This window comes from Barbus barbus (genome assembly GCF_936440315.1).
Source record: "Barbus barbus genome assembly, chromosome: 28".
Lineage (NCBI taxonomy): Eukaryota > Metazoa > Chordata > Actinopteri > Cypriniformes > Cyprinidae > Barbus > Barbus barbus.
Window position 1 is genome coordinate 16088325 of NC_136756.1, and position 21517 is coordinate 16109841.

Consider the following 21517-nt stretch of genomic DNA (forward strand, 5'->3'; position numbering starts at 1 on the left):
TTTGAGTAATAATGTACATTTATTTTCAAGAAGCAATGGTGTAAATTTTCAAGAAGCAAGCTCCTAGTCAATATGGGTTAGTATGGTTGACTAACCTGTTACGCATCTAATAACTACTTATGAGGTCAACTAATTAATATTTTCAGCACTGGTGTATTTAAATAGAGACACAAGTTTTAAATATTTCAGTTTTAGCATGCTAAAAGTGTACAGTAAAGTCCCTTTCAAGGAAAGTCTGTTCACTCAGCAGCGATATTTCGGGCAGCTATTTCAGGCATCCAAGGCCAAGTCATATGTACTTGAATGGGGAAATCTGGAAATCTCAAAAAATGCTTGCCACATCGCATATTTCAAATCAACAATCTGTCAGAAAACTGAAAATAAATGTTTTTGTGTTCAAATAATATGAGAAAAAGCTCATATTTTAAGATGGCCCATCCAATGCGCACAACGTGCTATCAGTCCAGACGACGGGTCTCAGGACAATGACCGTTTCTATCGCAAGCAGAGTTTTCTAATAGCAGCTGGAGAGCCAGACTTTAACTGGCTCTCTTATTTAGAAGGCGGGACTTAATCTACCATAATAATGCAAGTTGCGTTTTCTCCCATTCATAGTAATTTGAGTGCACCGCCTTTGTATACCTGAAGTCTTTGGTAGTACTTTAGCATGCTAACAGTTAGCACTGTACATATATTTGTTCTCACTGAAAACACCACTACAAGAATTAAAGAACTGCTTGTGCTCCACCACACCACCTTGAACAAACTTCAACACAATCACGGTTGGACTTCAAATGGCCTACTGTGAGCAGTGCTCCTGTTATTACCCATAATCCACAGGTTTATTGTGAGGTCTTGTGAAAAGATTAAAGGACAATATTTGTTTTGGAGTCTGCTTTTAATAAACAGATGGTGGCTTTAATAAATACTTGCAGTACAAAAAGGCTGTTTTATGTTGTGAATAGATATTTCACAGTCATGGTATTTCTAACGAAACTGAACTTGTGAATGAGGAATCCATGAGACCTAATAATAAGTTTACAATGAAGCATCACAAAAGACTGCTTCTCGCACCGAAGCTCAGGACAGTGTGCTCAAGGTAGATTCACAGCAGTGCCACATTTTTACATTTCGTAATTATTGATCTAACTGCACTCCACAGCATATTCAATGACTTGGAAATGTTCTTATATCTTTCACATGCTTTGGGCTTTTCAATTACATTTCAGAGTTCAGCGTACAACTAATTGTGTATTTATACTACAATCAGTTTAAACCTCTTGAATACAAATAGCTCTTTATTTATTTGACTTTATTCTGTGGAACATGAAAGCATGATTTAAAAAAGAAAAAATCTTGCCCACCCTTTTCAATATGATGAATGTTAATGAGAACTTCATTACTACACACATGCATTTAACAGTATACAATATATTACAAGAATTCTGAAGTCATACAATAGTTATGTGTGTTCATCTCCTTTTGTGCCTTTTTGAAGCTTGAAAGCTTCAGTCCTCTTTCACTGTAAATGCATCAAAACAAGCAACCAGCACATGATTCAAAAATATTTGTTTGTGTCACTGTTATTGTATTATAATTTAGACACTATTACAGTTTTTATTCGCATTTTAAATTAGTTTTTACATTTAAATTATTTTCTCTATAATAACTCTAGATGGTGTTCCATAGAAATAGAAAGTCATACAGGTTTGGAGTGAAATGAGGATGAGCAAATAACGACTGAAATTTCAACCATCGCTTTAAAGATTAAAATTTGGGTTTAAAAAAAAAATAATAGGCACTCTACATATCTAGGCACTGGAATCTTATACAGATGGAAAGTGACCCATGGATACTGGCCCTGCTGACCTGCTGGGTAAAATGGTGTGAGAGGATTTTTCTGTTTAATTAAGCCCTGCGATTATATCGCTGGGAGGGAATTTAATCCCTCAGAAAGACGCACTGAGATCTTACGTCAATGGTTTTACAAGATAGTTATGCATTTAAATCAAATAGACCAATTCATCTGATTTTTGAAAATGTGAGCTTGAGCAATGGAAGGGCATTATGCTTACCAGGCTGCCCAGTTTGGAAGATGAGGAACTGGTTCTCTGCTTGGATAAAGTGTTGCCCTCCATGCAGTGAGGATCCCTGAGGTTGAGGTAAAGTCTGGGTCCTCCTGCACCCTCCGAGGCAGACCGCAAACGTCTCTCCAAGCGCATCACCTCGTGGTACGGGCTCACGCTGCTGCACATGGACACTGTGAAGGATACAAACATAAATAGATTAGGGAATCATATCCCTCAAAGCAAAGAGCTTAAGAGTTATTCAGTATATCTCTTCGTTATTTCATTTTTACCCACACGCACACAAACAGTCAGTCAATCAAGTTTGCGATCGGTAAGATTTTAAGAAGATGCTTTAAGAAGTATATGCTCATCAAGGCTGCATTTATTGATCTCAATCACAAAAGCAGTAATATTGTGAAATTTAAATACACTTTAAAATCTAATTTACTTCTGTGATGCAGCAGTAATAATTCTTATACGCTTTTTATCATCAATGTTGAGGTGCTGTGTGGTTTGTGTGTGTAAATGTCAAAAAGTTAGGACACCCTATTGAATTTAATGGTTTTCTGTATTAGGAGATGATTGTAAATTATCGGGTCCTTGGAAAGTCATAAAATTTGGAAATAAAGCCTCACATGACATCACACCGTGTCATTATTTATTCAACAAAAATAAAGCCAAGATGGACAAGCAAAGTTAAGGTTTCGATTATTCAGTTGCCTATAGCTCCACTTTTAGCAGTAATAATCTGAAGTAATCATATTCTGTATGACGTTTATCAGTCCCTCACATAGTTCTGGTGGAACTTTGGCCCACTCTTTACAATGTTACTCTAGTTAATTGAGGTTTGTGGGAATTTGTTTATGCACAGAGTCAGGAGTATGATGTCTGGATTTTGACTGGACTGTTGCAACACCTTGATTCTTTTCCCTCTTTTTTTAATCAATAATACATAAATGTACACTGTGGCAGAATTAGCAAGAAGGCTACTTTGCATCTGCAGTCCCTGGACTGATGGTAAAACATAAATACATGCTTCAAAATACATATAAAAATTACACAAATCCTAAAAAATTAACATCCGTTTAAAAATTATACTATACCTAGTACCAACAGATCAATAGCAGCTCACTCAAACATATACATAATCCAACAGTCAAACAAAATAACCAAAGTATCACCAATCCATAATATCAATATGCAGGCAAAGACAATTTAAGCATACAGACAAGTAACAGTAGCAGTGATCATTCAATCAGTACTCAAACAAACAACATGTATATAGCCTAAAATGCTCAACTAGTGAAACAGAAAAGACAGGAAGGCAATAGAATTTAAAATTCTTTTCAGCAGTTCTGTTGTAGATTTGCTGGTGTGCTTGGGATCATTGTTGTGTTGCATGACCCAATTTTGGCCCAACTTTAGCTGTAGGACAGATGGCCTCACATTTGCTTCTAGAATACTTTGGTATACAGAAGAGTCTATGGTCGACTCGATGACTGTGAGCAAAGTCTTTTTAAGACAAGTCATGTCACTCAGACGCCCAGGTCCTGTGGCTACAAAACAAGCCTAAAATCATGTGTGTGAGAATTTTTGGTATGAGGTGTTTGCGCTTATATGCTCTAAGTTTTCACCAAATGTGGTGCTGTGCATTATGGCCAAACAGCTCCACTTTGATCTCATCTGTTCAAAGGTCATTGTTCTAGAAGATTTATGGTTTGTTCAGATGCAACTTTGCAAACCTAAACCGTGCTGCCATGCTTTTTTAGGTAAAAGCAGCTTTCTTCTGGCAAGCCTTCCAAACATACCATACTTGTCCCATATTTTTCTAATTGTACCGTCATGAATTTTATCATTTAACATGTTAACTGGGTTGTCAGCCATTTCTCTGAGCGTTACGTGGTCTGATCTTGGGATGAATTTGCTGGGACATCCTCTCCTGGGAGGATTGGTGTCTGTTTTGAATGTCTTCCACTTGAGAACAATCTTCCTCACTGTGGAATGATGGACTTCAATTGGCCGTATTACTCTTCCCAGATTGATGGCAGCAATAATTGCTTCTCTAAGGTCATATACATGTCATACTTTTTCAAGATTATTTGATGAATAAAAAAAAAAAGTTAAAAAGGACAGCATTTATTTAAAAATGGAAACCTTTTCTAAAAAAATAAGTCTTTATTCTCACACTTTTATCCATTTAACATATCCTTGCTGAATAAAAGTATTAATTTCTTTCAAAATAATAAAAAATACTGACCCCAAACTTTTCAATGGTAGTTCAAAAGATTTATATTTTAAAAATGCAGCCTTGAAGAGCCTAACAAACTTCTTTTTAAAAAAAAAAACATTAAGGCTTGGTTCCACAGACAGGGCTTAGACTAAACCAGGATTAAGCCATAGTTCAATTAGGACATTACAGTCATTTTTATAAACGTGCCTTAGAAAAAAACATTACTGGTGTGTGTGTGTGTGTGTGTGTGTGTGTATCTAAAGACAAATAAAAATGCACTGATGTGTTTTAAGATCAGTCAGAGCAAGTTTCTTTCAGCTGAAACGGCTCAGACTTACATTTTAGTCTAGGACTAGTCTTAAACCTTGTTTGTGAAACCGGGGGTAAAAATCTTGTCTTATCCCAAACTTTTGAACTGCATTGTGTGTCTGTGTGCATGTATGCATTTAATTATATACATCTCTATCTATCCATCTCAGGGGCCATATAAGCCATAATTCATTCTGGTGCCCTCACACACTTACATTCTCCTTTCACATTCATATATTTTACACACACATTTATACATTTTGCAAGAAAGGGAAAGTCTTAGATTGCCCATGTCAACCTCCAGATGTAAATCCGATTGAACATGAATTTCACCAGCTGAAGAGGAGAGTAAAAGCAGAAACTCTCTAAAACAAGCAACAATTGGAATTGGCTGCATTAAAGGCTGGGAAAAGCATTTCAAAGCATGAGACCAAGAGTCTGGTGAGGTCTATGGTCACAAACTCACTGCTGTGATTGTGCGCAAGGGATCTGCAACTAAATAATAGCTTTTAATATTTTATATCTGCCTTATGTTCGTCTCATATTCATCTTTTAATCATATTTGCAAATGTCTTGACTCCACAGCCAACAGAGCAATTCCAATGTTCCAATACTTATGGAGGGCACAGTGTGTAAAGATTCATTAATTATATATTCAGTACAGTACGATCATCATAAATGATTTAATCCTAGATCCTAATGACAAAAATACTCACAAGCACTGCAAAGAAAATATACTGATATTCAGTGAAAGCCCAAAACCTACACAGATACAAAAAAAAAAAAAAAAGCCAAAACATTCACAAGAAAATAAAAACATGCTACAAGTAAACTGGCTCAAATTTCCAGCATATCCAAATTGAACAAAAAGGATTTCTGGAAAACTTGTTTTGCCGAAATAATCTGCTAAAAAAACAACAATAATCTGCTAAACCAACTTGATAAACAACAGACTTGGCTGTATCCAGACACATTTCCTCCCATCTAAAGATAAGAGAGTATGACTAAAATCATCTTAATAATCTTAAAAAGAGCTTAATCATTTACATTAATATTAATGAATGACCCAAAGCCTATAATTGTAAATGAAACCAGTGAGTGAAGAGTTCACTGCAACACTGCAACAGGATCTGTAGTAAAGCCAATATCAGGTCACAACTAGAGGAAATTCAATACAGCAGAGCTGGTTAGTTTCCCATAAACCTCTAAGCCACAGGCATTCGGGAGTGAAAGCACTCATAAGGTAAAAGTATAATTTACAGAAGGGAAATCACATGTTATGAGAAAACTACAGCAAAACTGGAGCACAAAGCATTGTTTCCAAAGGGAGGGGGGATGTTTTGTGTTTTTTTTTTAAATAAAGTTCCGTTTTTGCTTGCATGTATAAAAATACTAGTTTAAGCTTTCAGCAGTTCCAGAGCTGTGAAGATCAGTTTCACATTCAGTTTAAGGCTACATGTTATGAAGAGCTTTTAGGTTATTAAATGAGGGACTCAAAGCCAATTCTAAAACCACAAATATGATAATTAACTATGTGATAGATTAATTCAACACAAATAATGTGGCATTAATAGTATCTGACGTTTGACAATCCCTCCAGCAGTAACTGACTTCTCAATTAGCACATTATTTGTCTCGCTGGAATAATACATGCTGATTAGTCAATCACAGCATTTTGCATTTTAATATTTTGTATACTGACCCACTACCACCGTCTGTTGTTGCCACGAAAAGCTTCTACATATAGCTGTGCTATATGTATATTATGTCTCTCTGAGGTCCCTTCTCTTATAATAAATACATTTTCAGTCACATCAATATTTCAGGCGTATTTTTTTTTTCTTTCTTTTTTTATCTATTTTGGCAAGTAGCTGTGTAATAAGCAGAAAAATGCTCCATCGTTTTTTTTTCCCAAAAATGTTTTGAAACTTCAGCACCCATGGCCTCATGTGATATTAAAGTGTCTTGGTGGAAGCAGAAAGTTATCTATGAAGCTCTGAAGTCATAAGAGCTAGAGATAAAATCTCAGTGAAAGATTAGTGAAACTGGTTTAAAGATCAAAGATTAACATGTTTCTGTCATGGAGCAAGTATGTGAATAATTTCCCACAAAACTTGGTCGTCTGAAAACAGAAACATAACATCCTCTATATAAACATACAAAACAGCAACGGAGTTCACTGACATTACCTGTGTGCGGCTTTCTTAGGTGACTTGGTCTGGTCTCCAGTTTGTTCAGACCTGATGATCTTCCTGCCTGCTGGATGAGCACAGTGTTCCTGGACCGCCTCTCACAGGCGTTTGGATTGGAGCTGCTGTCCTCACTCAGTTCTGGAGCTTGCTCATTCTCACTGGCCTCTGACTGATCAGGGTTAGTGTTAGGGTTCAGCTCTTTCACTGTTTGCAGCGTTACAGGTTCCGTATGGGCAGTGGTGCTCTCGCACTGTGTGTTGGCTGTGTGGCTGGTATCTGGCAGTAAGTGCTTTTCCGTGCTGGCCTGGGTTGGGGTGAAGGACACCTGTGAGGTAGAAACAGCTTGGCTGAAGTTTTCGGGTGGAGCAGCTGGACTGGGGGCTGGCAAAGCATCCACTTCCGAGACAGAGTCTTCGGTAACATGAACAAAATCGGATGGTGTTATTGCCGTGGTGCGGTCTTCTGAGATCATGGGTGACTGTAGAGAACTCTCAGCCAGTTCTCCAGGCCAGGAACCTGGGGTACCAGTTTTAGGAGGATCTTCCGCAGCATCCTGACCTTTACCCTGGTCTGGGACATTGGACAAGTTCTTAGGAAACCGTTGGTGAGCTGATAAGGACTTGGGCAGCAGCTGCTTCTTATGTTTGGAAGACCTCTTGCTGCTCACATCATCAAGGAACCCTGAATCATCTCCTTCGTTGGTCCCTGAGCTGATGCAATTTATAAACACGCTACGATTGGTGGACACTTTCTCAAGGTCTTCCGTCTGAGATCGGATGATCTTTTTCTTGTGTCCACCAAATCCAAATGAATGCCGTGTCTTTGAGATGGCTTCGGATCCCTGGCTGCTATTGTCCAGGCTGAGCTGTGTTGGGTCGCTGTTCCTCTTGCTGTGGAAGCTGAAGGACGGTGTGCGGAAGAGGCTGCGGCGTTTGCTCGTGCTGCTGGAACTGGAATTGGTGCTGGAGGGAGAGGAAGTGTGGACGCCATTGCCGACACCACCAGATGAGGGCGAGGAGGGAAGCGAGTCCTGCCTCTTTCGCACGCTACGTCTAAAGATGGGAAGCCTGGAGACCAGGTTGGAGCGGCGTGACCCTGATTCGCCCATTTAAGTCGAGCACCAGATCAGACGCTCTGCAAACAGGTAAAAGGACAAACTCAGAATTAGCATGACAGCCTAAACAAAGGGACACAATCAAGATTGTAAATGAACAAGGCAAATAGTTGCGGTAATTTTGCCAACATGTCTCGCATCTGACAAGAAATTCTGTTGTTTAAAAACAAAAATAAACTCTTGAGGAACCAATTTGTTAATAGTTTGAGAAATAGGCAGAGGGAAAGTTGGCAAGACGCATAGGAGCCTTCATTAGTTTACTGTCTTTGTATAACCAGTTTGCCACTACACAATATTGATGTCAGATAGACGGTGTACTGCATGTAATATGAGCATTACCTGGTCTATACTGAAGAAAATGTGATTCCCATTGAGCACAGGCTTACTAAATTACTGCTGGTTACATTGTTTCCTTCCTTTTTATTCTTGATAACAATTTCTTTAAGAATACTACATAATTTAAAATAAATCTGTGAAAAATACTATGATTGATACCAGAATCAAGTTTATATCTAAACTGTAAGTCTGTTTAGTTAACAGATTTTTTTAAAGTTCAAATTACTTTTTATAATTAAAAGAAATATTACACTTTTCTTAAAATTTTTATGCACATCTGTGTTAATATATATATATATATATATATATATATATATATATATATATATATATATATATATATATATATATATATATATAAAAATATAACACACATATACACATACATACATATATATACACATGCATATATAATGTGATCCCAAGTAGGATCCGAGATAAGTAAAAAACTATTACAAATATAAAAACACTACGTTCATTTGATTTTGACATTTGCACAATTCCAAATATTTTTAAAATATGTGTCAAAAATAGATAAGAAAGAAAAATGTGAATTAAAATACTGTATCATTTTACTAATTAATTGTCTGGTAAAAAAAATTTGAAAGACTTGAAAAATTCCACATTCTCATGTCTAATAGGCAAAAATTTAATTGTTCACCATTGACACGATACAGATTCACAAGAGAAAAATCCAGGAGAGCTGTATTTCTGTTTGCTGAGCACAATTAATTACAGCATATTAAGCATACTGTGCTGACCTTCTGCCAATACATACTGCACTTAAATCACAGCAAATCAGTAAAAGGTAATATGAAGGTGTTCCCTCTGACAAATTTACAAAACAAGCACACACCCCATAACATTGTTGTGACAGTAGAAGAAACACCCTTGCCAGCATTAACTTAGCTTGCTTGACCTGGCATGTTTTAATAGGTAATGGCAAACTACAGCACACTTAATTATTTTAAGATCATAATAATCATGACAATGCCAATGTAATAAACAACAGACAAACTCATGAAACTTTTATGCCAAGTAAAAATGATGGCACGCAAGCTATAATAATAATAATAATAAGGGTTTTGTAGGAACCAGTTAGGCTACATTACATTTGAAATAACGAACATTCAGAGGCATTATACGCCAGCAAAAATAAGGTTATAAATCATTTGACGGTCATAAAATCTAAGGAGAAACTATGCCAAGTAAAAACATCCATTAAGTGTGATAACCTATGAATCAAAGCAAAAAGGCCCATAACCTACAATCTGATGGGATCTGCCTCTCTAAACAGCATTTTTGGTCATCATAAGAGCGTAGCAGCTACATCATATTTGGGAATCGTAGCACTGCCACAGAGCCCAAAAATTATATTTAGGTATTTCGCTACGTTTTGAGACACCGCAATTGCGCAATACTTACGTATTGTGATATATATCCATCATATCATCTGCACGGCGTCAGGAAACACGGAATACGCAATAAAACAGCGAGATAAAGCAGCCGCCTGCTGCAAGCGCAATACAGCTCCGCACACAAACATTACCTTGAGATGAAACCTGTGTTTACAACCCGCTGAGATCCCCTTCGCTGTCAGTTTGAGCGTGAAGCCGCAATGCTCGTGGCATCACATCCGGCGAGTTTCACGTCAAAGCGCTAAATTCTCATGTCAGAATCCCTGATAGCTCGCGCTAAATCCACCTCAAGTGACGTGGAATGTGCTCGCACTTTGCTTCCGCGTTTCCGCCTCTGCGCATGACGCATGTTACCTGCGTGAGCGTCATTTAAAGACGGCACACAGGTGCAGTGGCGCTGGGATAAAGAGTGTAATTATACAATTATCAGTAAATTCCATGTAGGCTACATGAAAAAATACTTTCAAAGATAGCTTTTCGCATATTTGCACAGTTTTTGTAAAAGAAGCTTTTCCTCTTTGTTTGTTTGTTTTATTATTATTATTATTACAGTTTTTCTCGATTGCAAACACACAGTTCATGAAACAATTAACCACTTTCTCACAACTATAAACACAATCTCAAAATTACACACCAACTTGTGCAAACTTCAAACTTCCAGGTCAAAATCAAATAGTTTAGTCAAAAAACAAGCTCCCTTTTGTCAGACTCAAACTTTGGCCTCAGGTGACACACAAACCTGTCAAATACTCAGAATACTTTCCTGTCTAGAGAACACTAGTGAGATCAAAACACTGTTACAAACACCTCCTTTTGGGAAACAGGAATAATTTTGCTAGTCTATGACTGTTACAGTATACAGCATAAATAGAGCGGTGCAGATACAGTAAAATTCAGCAATAAACTTTAAGAAACGTTTCCTTTCATTACACTATTGTAAAGAGATCTTACAGTAGATAAAAAGCACTAGAAGAGAAAAGTTCAAAGACCAAACAACTGAATATATAGTAAGCTCACACTGGAATGCTGTCAGTTGCTGTAAATAAATAAATAAATTAATTTGTTCATTCATTCAGCATCCTCTGCCAATTTGCATTACAGTATTGTAGTATGTGTATTGGTTCTAGAAGTTTCTTTTTTTTTTTTTTTTTTCGGCCTGTCAGTAACACAGATAACACATGACAGTACGTATGTGTAGCTATGCTATCATCATTCACAGCCTTTTTTTTTTTTTTTTTTTTTTTTTTTTTTTTATATATATTTATTTATTTATTATTTTTTTTTAAATTAATTAATTAATTAAATTTTATATACCCTTTTATTTAACCATACTATGACCGACAAGACCAGGGGACAGAGAAAACAAGAGAGAGAAAAAAAAAAAAATAATAATAATAATAAACAAAAATAATAATAATTATAATGATAATAATAAAAATAATAATAATAATAATAAAAAAAAAAGGAATTAGAAAACAAAACAAACAAAAAAAAAAAATTGTGGATAAAGTCAACAGAGAAGGGGGAGAGAGAGAGAAAAAAAAAGAGAATGGGGGATAGAGAGAGAGAGGAAAAAAAAAAAAAAAACAGACAATTTGCTTCGATACCTGCTGACAAAAAGAGAAAACAACAGAAGACACAACAGAAGACACAACATCAGAGAAACTGCAGCAACAACCAACATCTGTATGAATCACAATAAATTCTAAATGTTAAATGTTATTGAGCAACACGCATAACTAATATTACAAAATAAGTTTTGAAGCAACAGCAGATCAGAACAATGTGTGTCTGTGAGCACCCGTTTTTACACCAATGTGAATGCTTGAGTGTACACCTGTGTGTGTGAGCGCGCTTGTGTTCATAAGGTTCCTCCATGTAAATGTTTAATAGTGTGTGTGTGGGGAACAACAGCCCCATCCCGCAAGGCATGAAGCAGGCATGGAAGAGACCCAGGCCCCAAACATCCGGAGGCCCCCCAGGGCACGGGACCCCCAGGGGAACCACCGCAGGGACAACTGCGGCCCCCACCCAGAAAAGGGCAGAGGAGAGCCCGAAGGTGGGACATCCGACAGCCACAGTATAGACACCCCAGGGTGCCGTGGCGGCAAGCCCGCAGGCTCCGCCGGCAGCCGACCACACCAGGGCAGACCGAGCCCTGGGCCCGGAGATCCAAGGGCCCCCCACCCCCCAACCGGGGCCCAGCAAGGCCAGTAGGGCCAGGCCCCGCCAAGCGACCGCCGAGAGTGGGCCAGCGCTCACCCGAGCATCCTGCCCCGGCGCGAGAAACCACCAACGCACCGGCGGCATCCTCCACCGGCAGGGCATGGTGGTGGGGTGGGGGTCGACTGAGATGATGAGTGAGGTGGAGTCTAAGGCCCGACCTGACACATAGACGTAGACGAACAAGCACACATATACACAAGCATACGTTCCCACCCTCATGCACGCAACGAATATTCTCACCTCTAGAAGTTTCTTAGTCTTCTGACAAAAGACTTCTCTGCCTCCCCTAGACAGTCGTCTCTCAGTTCTGCAAAAATAGAGTACATGTAAAGACTACTTGGCTACAAATCAATTGAACAGTAATGAGTTTACTCTAAGGGTGTACAACATGTGCTACAGTATTTACTGTATGTAGAATAATGAAATTTCTCTCATCTGAAGTACTGCAGCTGTGTACTGTAATTATACCATATGTGTAAGTAGTATTGAAACCCTGTAGACCAACTTCTCTCATGGTCAGTCCATGGAGAAGAACATGGTCAACCATAGTGCTTTGTATTTCATCAGGAACAAATGACCTTTGACCTCATCCCCTTCATTTTTCTTTTCTCCTCCTATTCCTCTTTGTCTCCCACCACCAGGATTCCTTTTCCAAAACACATAATCACTTGTGCTCTTGATCATATCATCCTGAGATTCTGACCTGTGTGTCATCAGTTTTGCTACTGAATGTTCACACATGGATAAATGTGTGCTGTTTGAGTTCATTTTTTGATTCTTGTGTTAATTATATCGTGTGTTTGTGTGTTGTGGTTAAACCTGTGCAAAATGATGGCGTTTTTGTGTAGAGTTTTGCAGAAAACACTGAGCAAACTGGAACACGTGTGCAAACAGGTGAAATTTGTTAAAAGTTTTGTGAACCGTGTCTTTGTTTTGAGAACTGTATGAATGGTTTGGAAAACTGGGCCAAATGAATCAGTTATAGTGTGTTAGTAATCGAGAAAAACTGTATTATACTCTGGTATCATCATAAAGTAGGCTGTTTATTGAGATTTTTTTAATGAAACAAAAAAACATGTATTTTGGTGTTATATTAATATGCATATATAATCATTTTTAGGCCTATTTTATTTTTAAGGACACTGCAGAAACATTTTTGATGTAGGCTATTTATGATGTTGATGTGTAACATTATCGCAGAGTAAATGTCGATCAGTTGTTTAGAAGGAAAATGGGCACTTTGAAAAAATCTAGACTTTTAATTAAATAGGCTACTTAAATATATTTTTAATTAGGCTATATACAAATCTAGACTTTTAATTATATTACAGACTCCAGTTTTCATTGTCAATTTACTTTACTTTACTTTGTCTATACAGAGGTTCTGGACAGAAATTCATATGTGACACTGGCATAAAACATAGCCTGCAATAAACAATATACATAGCCTACACTTACACAGCTCTAAAACGCATGAAACACACATTACCCTAATAAAAAGCATGTGAAACAAGGCACAATATGTGTATGCATATGCCTATACACACCCACAAAATATACCTCAATTAAGATTTGGCAGCAGCTATTTGAACTAAGTGCAAATGGCATATTTTCTTAGCAAGAGATACTATTTACACAGTGCAAATAGCAGTATTTTTTAACGATATGCTATTTACACTAAGTGCAAATAGCTATAGGTTCTATTTACACTATGTTATAATAGCAAGCTTTTCTGCTATATAGGCTACTACTTATTGCAAATAGTGGCAATTATCTGCAACTCAGTATTGTATAAAACAGTATGCAAAAATAACCTATTGAGTGTAAATCATAGTTTTAATTCAAATTATTAAATGGATGCCACCTTATTGGGACAATAAAGCCCTCCCTACACCTACCCTAACCTTACCCGATACTTTATTTCCAACTTTTTGATTATTTCCTTAATTTTTATTGAAAATAAATGTCTTTCCGATGCGATATGAGATTTGAAAAGGGAGGGGAAAAAAACGTGCCTTACCATCTACACCACTGAGACTGACGTGGAAGGAGAGTCTTTTTTCAGTGTTGACTGTCCCAATCACACGTTGGTAGGCGAAGTTAGTGTAAATAGCCTTTAAATAGATACTCCGTTAAGATTTTGGTTTAAAACAGTCACGGCCAATGGAATAAATGACCTTTTATATATGTTCATTTTAGCCAGTGGTGTACGCAGCCTGTGACCCAAAGAGAGGGCCTCAAAGCAGGAATGGAGGGGATGAGTCTGGTCAGCGTACACTGCAATTGCCTTTCTCTCCATAAATTGTGAAAACAGCTCTTGCATTCTACTCTGTCTCTGGCCGATGATTTTATTTGCTTCGTTAATTAGCCTACTCGTGTTAGTTTATTTTTCTGTCACGTGATTACTTTCCGTAAGAAAGCAGTAAATATTATAGCCTAACTAATTTATTTTTAAATAAAATTAAAATGGTCCGCCAAACACCTACTGTAGGCCTAATATCTAACTCATTAGCTGATGAAGCCAGGAAATACTAAAGTGCATGAGTTAAATCACTCCTGTAAAATGTTCCATTTGGTTTGAATGTATAGCAGTTTACCAATCCCATAACATTGCTAGGCTAAAATTCCATAGCCTCCTGCAATTCTTTTGAATTCCACGTGGTGTCCCTGTTGCGTTTTACAATGCATATTTCTAGAAAAGTAAACAAGTTACGTTTCAGAAGCAGTTATAATGTTCATGGCATTTGAGACATCGCTGGTTATATTCATTTATGAGTCTAAAAGTAATACTTCAGCCAGAAATGAAAGTTATCATTTGTAGGCAGAATGACATGCCCAGTTACCATTCAGCGTCATTGTATGGAAATAAAACCAGGTATGGAATAATAATCTGAATTCAATTCGTGCAAAAGCAGCTAGGCGAATCATTGTTTGTTCTGTGTAAACTGTGAATATGCGCGTAAGCGTGACGTAGCTAATGATTGCAAAGGCTTGTGCTCAGAAAACTGATTTTTTTTATTTTTTTTGCATGAATATGTTTGTCATAAACAACGTAGGAAGTGTACAAAACTGAGACAGCTTTTTATAAATACAGACAGAAATAAAGTATCCAACATACCAAGAAATACCATTAAAAATCTGCTCAGATTTTTAATGAATTCATATTAAACTGTCCTGAATGGCGTATCTGTATAATGAGTATTTTTGAATGTAATCTAAAAAGTGTCTTCAAACTACGTCACTACCTGTGTCACTCAGCAGCACTAATAAACCCGATCTGAATCAACTCAGGTTGTGTGTGTCTGAGGGCTGATTCATTCAATTCCACACACACACACACACACACACAAAAGTGCATTATAACTAACTCTTCTCTCTTTGTATCCATTTTGTCATCATATCAAAGAAATCTAATAATGTTCTTGTTTTGTAAATATTTAATGCATTTCTGACAGAATTTCATGCTATTTAAAGGTCAGCGTGTTTGGGGTGAATTAAGGAAATTAATTTGTCATCTATATTACCCAGAAAAGGTTGGCTCTCAGAAACAATAAAAAACAAATATGTCAAATATTCTTAAATGACAAAACAGGCAAGTGCAGGATTGATGTAGGCCTACCTACATTTGGTCAGGTATAGTGTATTTTACATTATCAGAAAAATATAACATTTAGAGATTTTGCTTAGATTTACATAGTTACGCTGAAATATGTTTGTGACTAAAAACAAAAATATGAGGAACAGTTAATTATATAGGCTACTTGATGTCAAATTTCTTTTTATAAGAAAAAAATCATTAGAATGTACTGTTTTTTTTTGTTTGTTTTTTTATCTGGTTTCACTGAATGGGAACTGAAGCTTTCCAGCTTTCTAAAACATGCAAAAGCATGATAAAATGATCTATAGTGCTCCAGTATATGCTTTGCTTCAAGTCTCCAGAAGCAATACGGCAGGAACAGACTGAGACTTACCATTTGCATCCTTGAATCTATACTTATCATGATATATATACTTTTAATCATATTTCTCATGAATACAAGAGCACATGACAAGATTTTAAGTTAATAACTTAAATTTCTAAATTGTTCTTTAACTTACAGTGAATACAAAACATAGGACTCATCATAATTTTATGGTAGTTTTATATCCTTTTTGATGCCTTAAATTTTCAGTCCCCTTTCATTGCAATTGCATGGAAAAGAGGAACTTTCCTGGAGAAAGATTTCTCCTTATGAGTTCCAAAGATGAAAGAAAGTATGGTTTTGGCGTGATATGAGTAAATAATGACAGAATTTTCATTATTGGGTATCATTCTCTATTGCCCTGAAAGAGGTTTTCTTTTTTGTTTTTTGTTTTAGAATCAGTTTCATTCTACTCATCTTCATGACCTCATCTTCATAATCACCATCTTCTGTGGGAGACTTCATTTTCTGCCTTTCATTTTTTGTTTAGGGACTGAGACTACATTTCCATTATCATCCATTATCTGACCTTATTGAAAGGCTCTTCTCTGAAACATTTTAATGCTTATAATTACCTTTTCAAGATCTGGCTTTGAATGTCTTTCTGTTGTTTCTTTGACTAGTTCGTGCTGTTTCTTTCCATGAAAATGGTTTTATCAGTGTAGCTTTAAAATGTCATGGCTATGCGGACAGCTTGAGGCAGTTGCTATGAAACAGACGATAGTGGCACTGCAGCAGAGCTTTGTAAGTGAGCTGTGACAGAGGCAAGAATGATGTGGCGCTCATGAAAGTGAGCACTGCACTTACCCCTGATGGAGTTGGACAAAGCTACAAAGTAAGGGTCTTTATTCCTCTCCCATATGCACCCTTTGATGGACTTGAAAAAAGTATTTATAAAGTCTAGATAAATTGGCAGCCAGTGTAGCCATATCTCTTTATGACAACTATTCCACCTCCCCAGGCACACAAGAAAAATAATATTTCACCTCTGAGGCTATCAAGTTTCCGTCAGACATAAGAGTAATATCGATTGTGATCAGGCTCCAAAAGAAACACTGAATGAGAAAATGAAAAGAAAAAAAAAAAAATCAGTCATCTGACAGATTTGTGATGTCAAGCAAAGCATCATTCGTTGGACACCTTGACACTTGCTCTCTATTTCTGAGTTTAAGACTGAGTATATTCATGAAAGTAAAATGTCATTTGAGTCAGATAGTACACAGAGTTGCTGTGAGTCACAGAAAAGGATCTGACGTTGCTTAAATGTGTGATGGCAAAATTCTATGGGTGTCATTGTTTTCAATTCTGTCATCAATTATTTATCCTTTCTAAACCTGTATGACTTTCTTTCTCCTGTGGAATGAAGTATATTTCAATCAGTTGTTTTTGCTCACACATTTAAAGTCAGTTTAGTCGAAAACAACACTGGAAACCCACTGACTTTCACTTCCCTTTAAGCTATGTACAAAACAGATGGAATATGAGTAATTTGATGTTAATTATGAAATTAATGCTAACACATATATGCCAAAAACACATAATGTAGCTTTGCATGACCATTTTCACCCTCTCGGTGCATTTTCATTTTAATTCTTATGATTTGCATGCCACAAACAGCTCAAATCTGCCTGAAATCATCAGAGACCTCATTAAAAATAAACCTCATTGTGGGTTCACATATTCAGATCTACCTGTTCAGTTTGACGTCAGTAAGACATGAGATCATTCTCACAAAAGAGAAGGAAAATAGATTGTTTTTATATAACTCCTCTACTAGTTAGTCATATAATAAACCATTAATAATGATGCATAGTATCTAACTCTTCTTTCTGAATTCAGTTTGTGTAATATGCACATACAGTATAATATACACATATAATAACCACTGCAGCCCCTTAAACATTTACAGTTCCTTCTTGCTGTGATGTAAGACCCTTTGATTTCCTGTCCATTAGTGTCATGTTTCCATCATCCAGTCCCCGCAGATCAGGCACTATGCTGTGAACGGTATATCACTAACACGGTCCCTTAATGGATTGTGAACTGTAAGGTAAAAGCAGAACGCGGTTTTCACTCTGTTAAACACTGAGCTATTTTTTCCTTTTATATAGAGTCATGGGTCAGACACATGCCACTTCTCTGCACTATAAATAAACAAGGAATATATATGAGTTAAAAACATTTAAAATAAATGTTGTTGAACAAAACATTCGATTCACAAATTTGAATATGTACACTAATTAAGTACAGTATTTACAATTCCCTAAACATGTATAACATACAGCCTAGTTTTAAGTGTATTATAGCTGATCTATCACCCCAGAGACTTCTTTATCTTGATGATTGGTTTCTATAAAGAAAACTTCATTTTGTCTTTCTTTTTGTTTAGTTTGAATTTTCTTAATAAGGAACTTAATCCTTCTGTCCTCCTGCTGCTGGAAGAAAGAAGCTGCTACTTTCCTCCGAAGGCGTCGAGCGTAGACCTCCAGCGGCAGCAGGGTATAGCTGAACAGATAGAGGAACACCAGCACTGTCACTACACTTGGGTTCAGCTTACTGGATTGGGCCTCACACACATTTGGCTCAGAGTGAATGAGGGATGTGTACGTTCTGTTGAAGTTGAACAATTCTACCTGACAGTCTGAGCTAAAGATCTGACAAATGGCCACTTCTGTTCCAACCTAAGATGATTAGAAAGATAGAGGGGAAGAGAAGAGAGAATTGTTATTTTCACAATGGTGAACAGTAACTGGCCTATTTACTTTATCTGAATGTTTTCATTTTTGGAAACCTATACACTCTTAACAATAAAGGTTCCAAAAGGGGGTTTTCACAGCGATGCCACTTTTGCTTCCCCAAAGAACCTTGTAGTGAACAGTTCTTTAAAGAACCATTTTTTAGCGCGAAGAACATTTGAATAATCTAAAGAACCTTTTGTGGAATGAAAAGGTTCCATTGATAGTAAAGGTTCTTTGTGGAACCGTTGATACCAATGAAGAACCTTTATTTTTAAGACTTAAAGAGATTGTTCACCCAAAAATGACTATTCTGTCATCATTTACTCAAGTTGTTCCAAACCTGTAAGAATTACTTTCTTCTGTTGAACACAAAAGATGATATTTTGAAGAATGTTGGTAACCAAACAGTTTACTGTAGACACTGACTTCCATAGTATCTATGAAGTCTGTTTGACTTTGACTTCCAGTTTACTTTGACTTTTTATTATTTACTTACTGTACATTAGTATACATTTTAAAACAATGCTTATTCTACATTTACATTTATGTATTTAGCAAATGCTTTTATCCAAAGCAAATTACAAATGAGGAACAATAGCAATTGGTTAAAAAGATTCATTTCTTGAAGTTACTTGTCATCAAGATTAAGGAGAAAACATGGTGGAGTGGATTACCTTGAAGTTGACATTGATGCTGATGTTGGTGGATGGCATGTTTGAAATCCAAGGCCCACCTGTTTTCACTAAGTAATACAAGAAATGGTCCAGCACTATTAAAAAGATTGTCATTAGCAGATACACAGTGATCACCATTGCTGGAGCCAGACATTTGAAAAGTTCCTTTTTAGTTATTCTGAAACTGGTGGAGTTTACTCCATTTTTCAAATCCTTTGCTTCAACCACAATCCCTTTTTCAGCTCCTTTCCTCCTGAGCCCACCTGTGATATACGTGTTGTCAAATCTTACAGACGTCAGATAAGACCGCAGGTACATGACAGATTCGCTGAACAAATACAAAACAAAAACAGCAGCAAAAATCCTGCTGAATAGCAGTTTTAGGTCCTGTACTTGGCTTTTAACTTCAGAGAAATCCTCCTGCACTTGCCGACTCAACACATGCAACAGTCCCTTCACTTCTGAAACATTAATATGTGTGGTGTGATCAAAATCCCGCAGCCTTTGGACTAAACTTCCATCCACGCTCTCCTCGGCTCTTCTGACGATATTGTCTTTAATGGTGTTGATGAGGTCTGAGCTGCTTAGGAGGCTTTGAGAGAGTTTTTCTGATGCACATTTCACAACATGTGTGAGAGTTGCAATGTTGGCGGCCATGTTGGGTAGGACATACAGCACTACAATCATCACGGATGCGGACAAGAGCAGTTTACGGCCCTGTCGGGTGAACAGTGTCGGGAAGATTAGCGTGAAGGCACATCGGAATGGATGGATGAGAGATGACAGGATAAACACAGCTGTGGCATAGATACCAACTGCAACCAACGCTGTCTGGATGTCATATCTTAAAAGGTCTATGAGCCAGTGGAAAAGTAGTGAAGCAGTTACAGCAGCCAATGAGAGACAGACAACAAATAGGGCAAGCAGGTGACTTGCACTCTGAGGAGTCGGAGAGGAGTAACACAACCACAGCGCCTCCATACTGCTCCTCACTGAGGGTCTAACACACACAAACACATAAATAGAGAAGACAGGATAAATTAGTAAGAGAGTTCCAAAACAGATGAAAGGGAAATGTTTATCTCTATAGGAGAACTGAATGAGTCTTATTGGCTTATGTCGCTTACAGCAGTTTTAATAGAAAATAAACCATTAAAGCCAATTAAATCATTTCTATAAACTAAAGGGAAATAATTATATCATTTACTCACCTTCATATCTTTCGAAACCCATTTAACTTTATTTCTTTAGTGGAACAGAAAGGAAGTATTTACTGTTAAAATTCCAGACTGCTTTTTTCTTGCAATGAAAGTAAATGACTGACATTCAAGATTTTCAATAACATAGCCTACCAAGTACATGAACAAGAAAATCAAAACAAGAAAATCAAACAGATTTCAAAAGACATGAGGATGTGTAAACAATTTTGTGCGGGGATATCCTATTGAAGATGTTCATGAAATATCAGCTGCCAAACGACAAACCATTAGCAAGTTTCATTATGACACATTTGATTACTAAACCCACTGAACTTTATTTCACAGCATGTGTTATATTACATGGTAATGTATATATTTCTATAGTAACAGCAATAGCAAAAAAAAAATATGATACCACAATGTTACCGCTAAACCAATACAGCCTACCTCCACTTTGTCCACTTCCATTTGCTTCTTGCTCAGTTTAGGTGCTAATCAATAAATGTCTCTATTTGGAGGCATACGTCTTTTATAATTGCAAAAATATTGACATACCTGAGGGACAAAGTAGAGAGATGGTAGTTTCTTAAAGGCATCATTACTGTTTGTTAAATGAAGGCTTGAATAAGATAATGGATTTATCTCAATATCAAAAGGTCGGTCCTCATCATAGCGAGACTGGCCAGCTTCATATTGAGCTGGGCACTGAATACACACATGCTTATATAGCCTACACTAAATCCTATGACTCTGAGCTGGATTCTGAACACACATGCACACTGACTCATTCAGTTGCTCAGATTCACATGAAACACAAACACCGGTCACACTGCACATCCTCTAACATAGTCACTTACACAACACCGCATGATGTGGCAGAAAAAACAAAACTGTTCAACTCTTGAACCTTAAAAGGAAGATATACAAAAACATTTGTTTAAAAGGGAAGTCTGTAAATGCTCGTCTTGCTGATTTCAAGTGGTTTTCATAAAACATGTACTGTTTTGGTCTTCTGTGCTCTTATGTTAGCATTTCACATAAGCCCATACA

The 21517-nt window shown here is 37.0% G+C and overlaps 2 protein-coding genes across 5 annotated transcripts in view; both read right to left on the bottom strand.

Moving 5' to 3' along the window:
• LOC306848552 (serine-rich coiled-coil domain-containing protein 1-like) overlaps positions 1-9992 on the bottom strand; it is an 85395-nt gene extending 75403 nt beyond the window's left edge. For 2 of the 3 annotated variants that reach the window (XM_079383177.1, XM_079383179.1), the window contains exons 1-3: positions 9800-9992; positions 6798-7934; positions 2076-2260 (exon numbers count right to left, since the gene is read on the bottom strand). In XM_079383177.1, the coding sequence (XP_079239303.1) occupies positions 2076-2260; positions 6798-7908 (1296 nt within the window). In that variant the 5' untranslated portion in view covers positions 7909-7934; positions 9800-9992. Of the gene's footprint in view, positions 1-2075; positions 2261-6797; positions 7935-9675 lie in introns of all 3 variants that reach the window. The other variant, XM_079383178.1, reaches the window with a different exon arrangement.
• A 6258-nt stretch (positions 9993-16250) lies between these two features.
• LOC306848023 (osteoclast stimulatory transmembrane protein-like) lies at positions 16251-21275 on the bottom strand. Of its 2 annotated transcripts, XM_079382334.1 has the most exons (4): positions 21023-21204; positions 20480-20513; positions 19269-20268; positions 17400-18537 (listed from the first exon to the last, which is right to left on the bottom strand). In XM_079382334.1, exons 3-4 carry the CDS (start codon positions 20247-20249, stop codon positions 18157-18159), a joined length of 1362 nt encoding a protein of 453 aa, XP_079238460.1. In that variant the 5' UTR covers positions 20250-20268; positions 20480-20513; positions 21023-21204; the 3' UTR covers positions 17400-18156. The 2 variants fall into 2 exon arrangements, with proteins under 2 accessions (XP_079238459.1, XP_079238460.1); XM_079382333.1 differs by lacking the exon at positions 20480-20513 and having other exon boundaries at positions 16251-18537; positions 21023-21275.
• Positions 21276-21517: the final 242 nt, after the last annotated feature.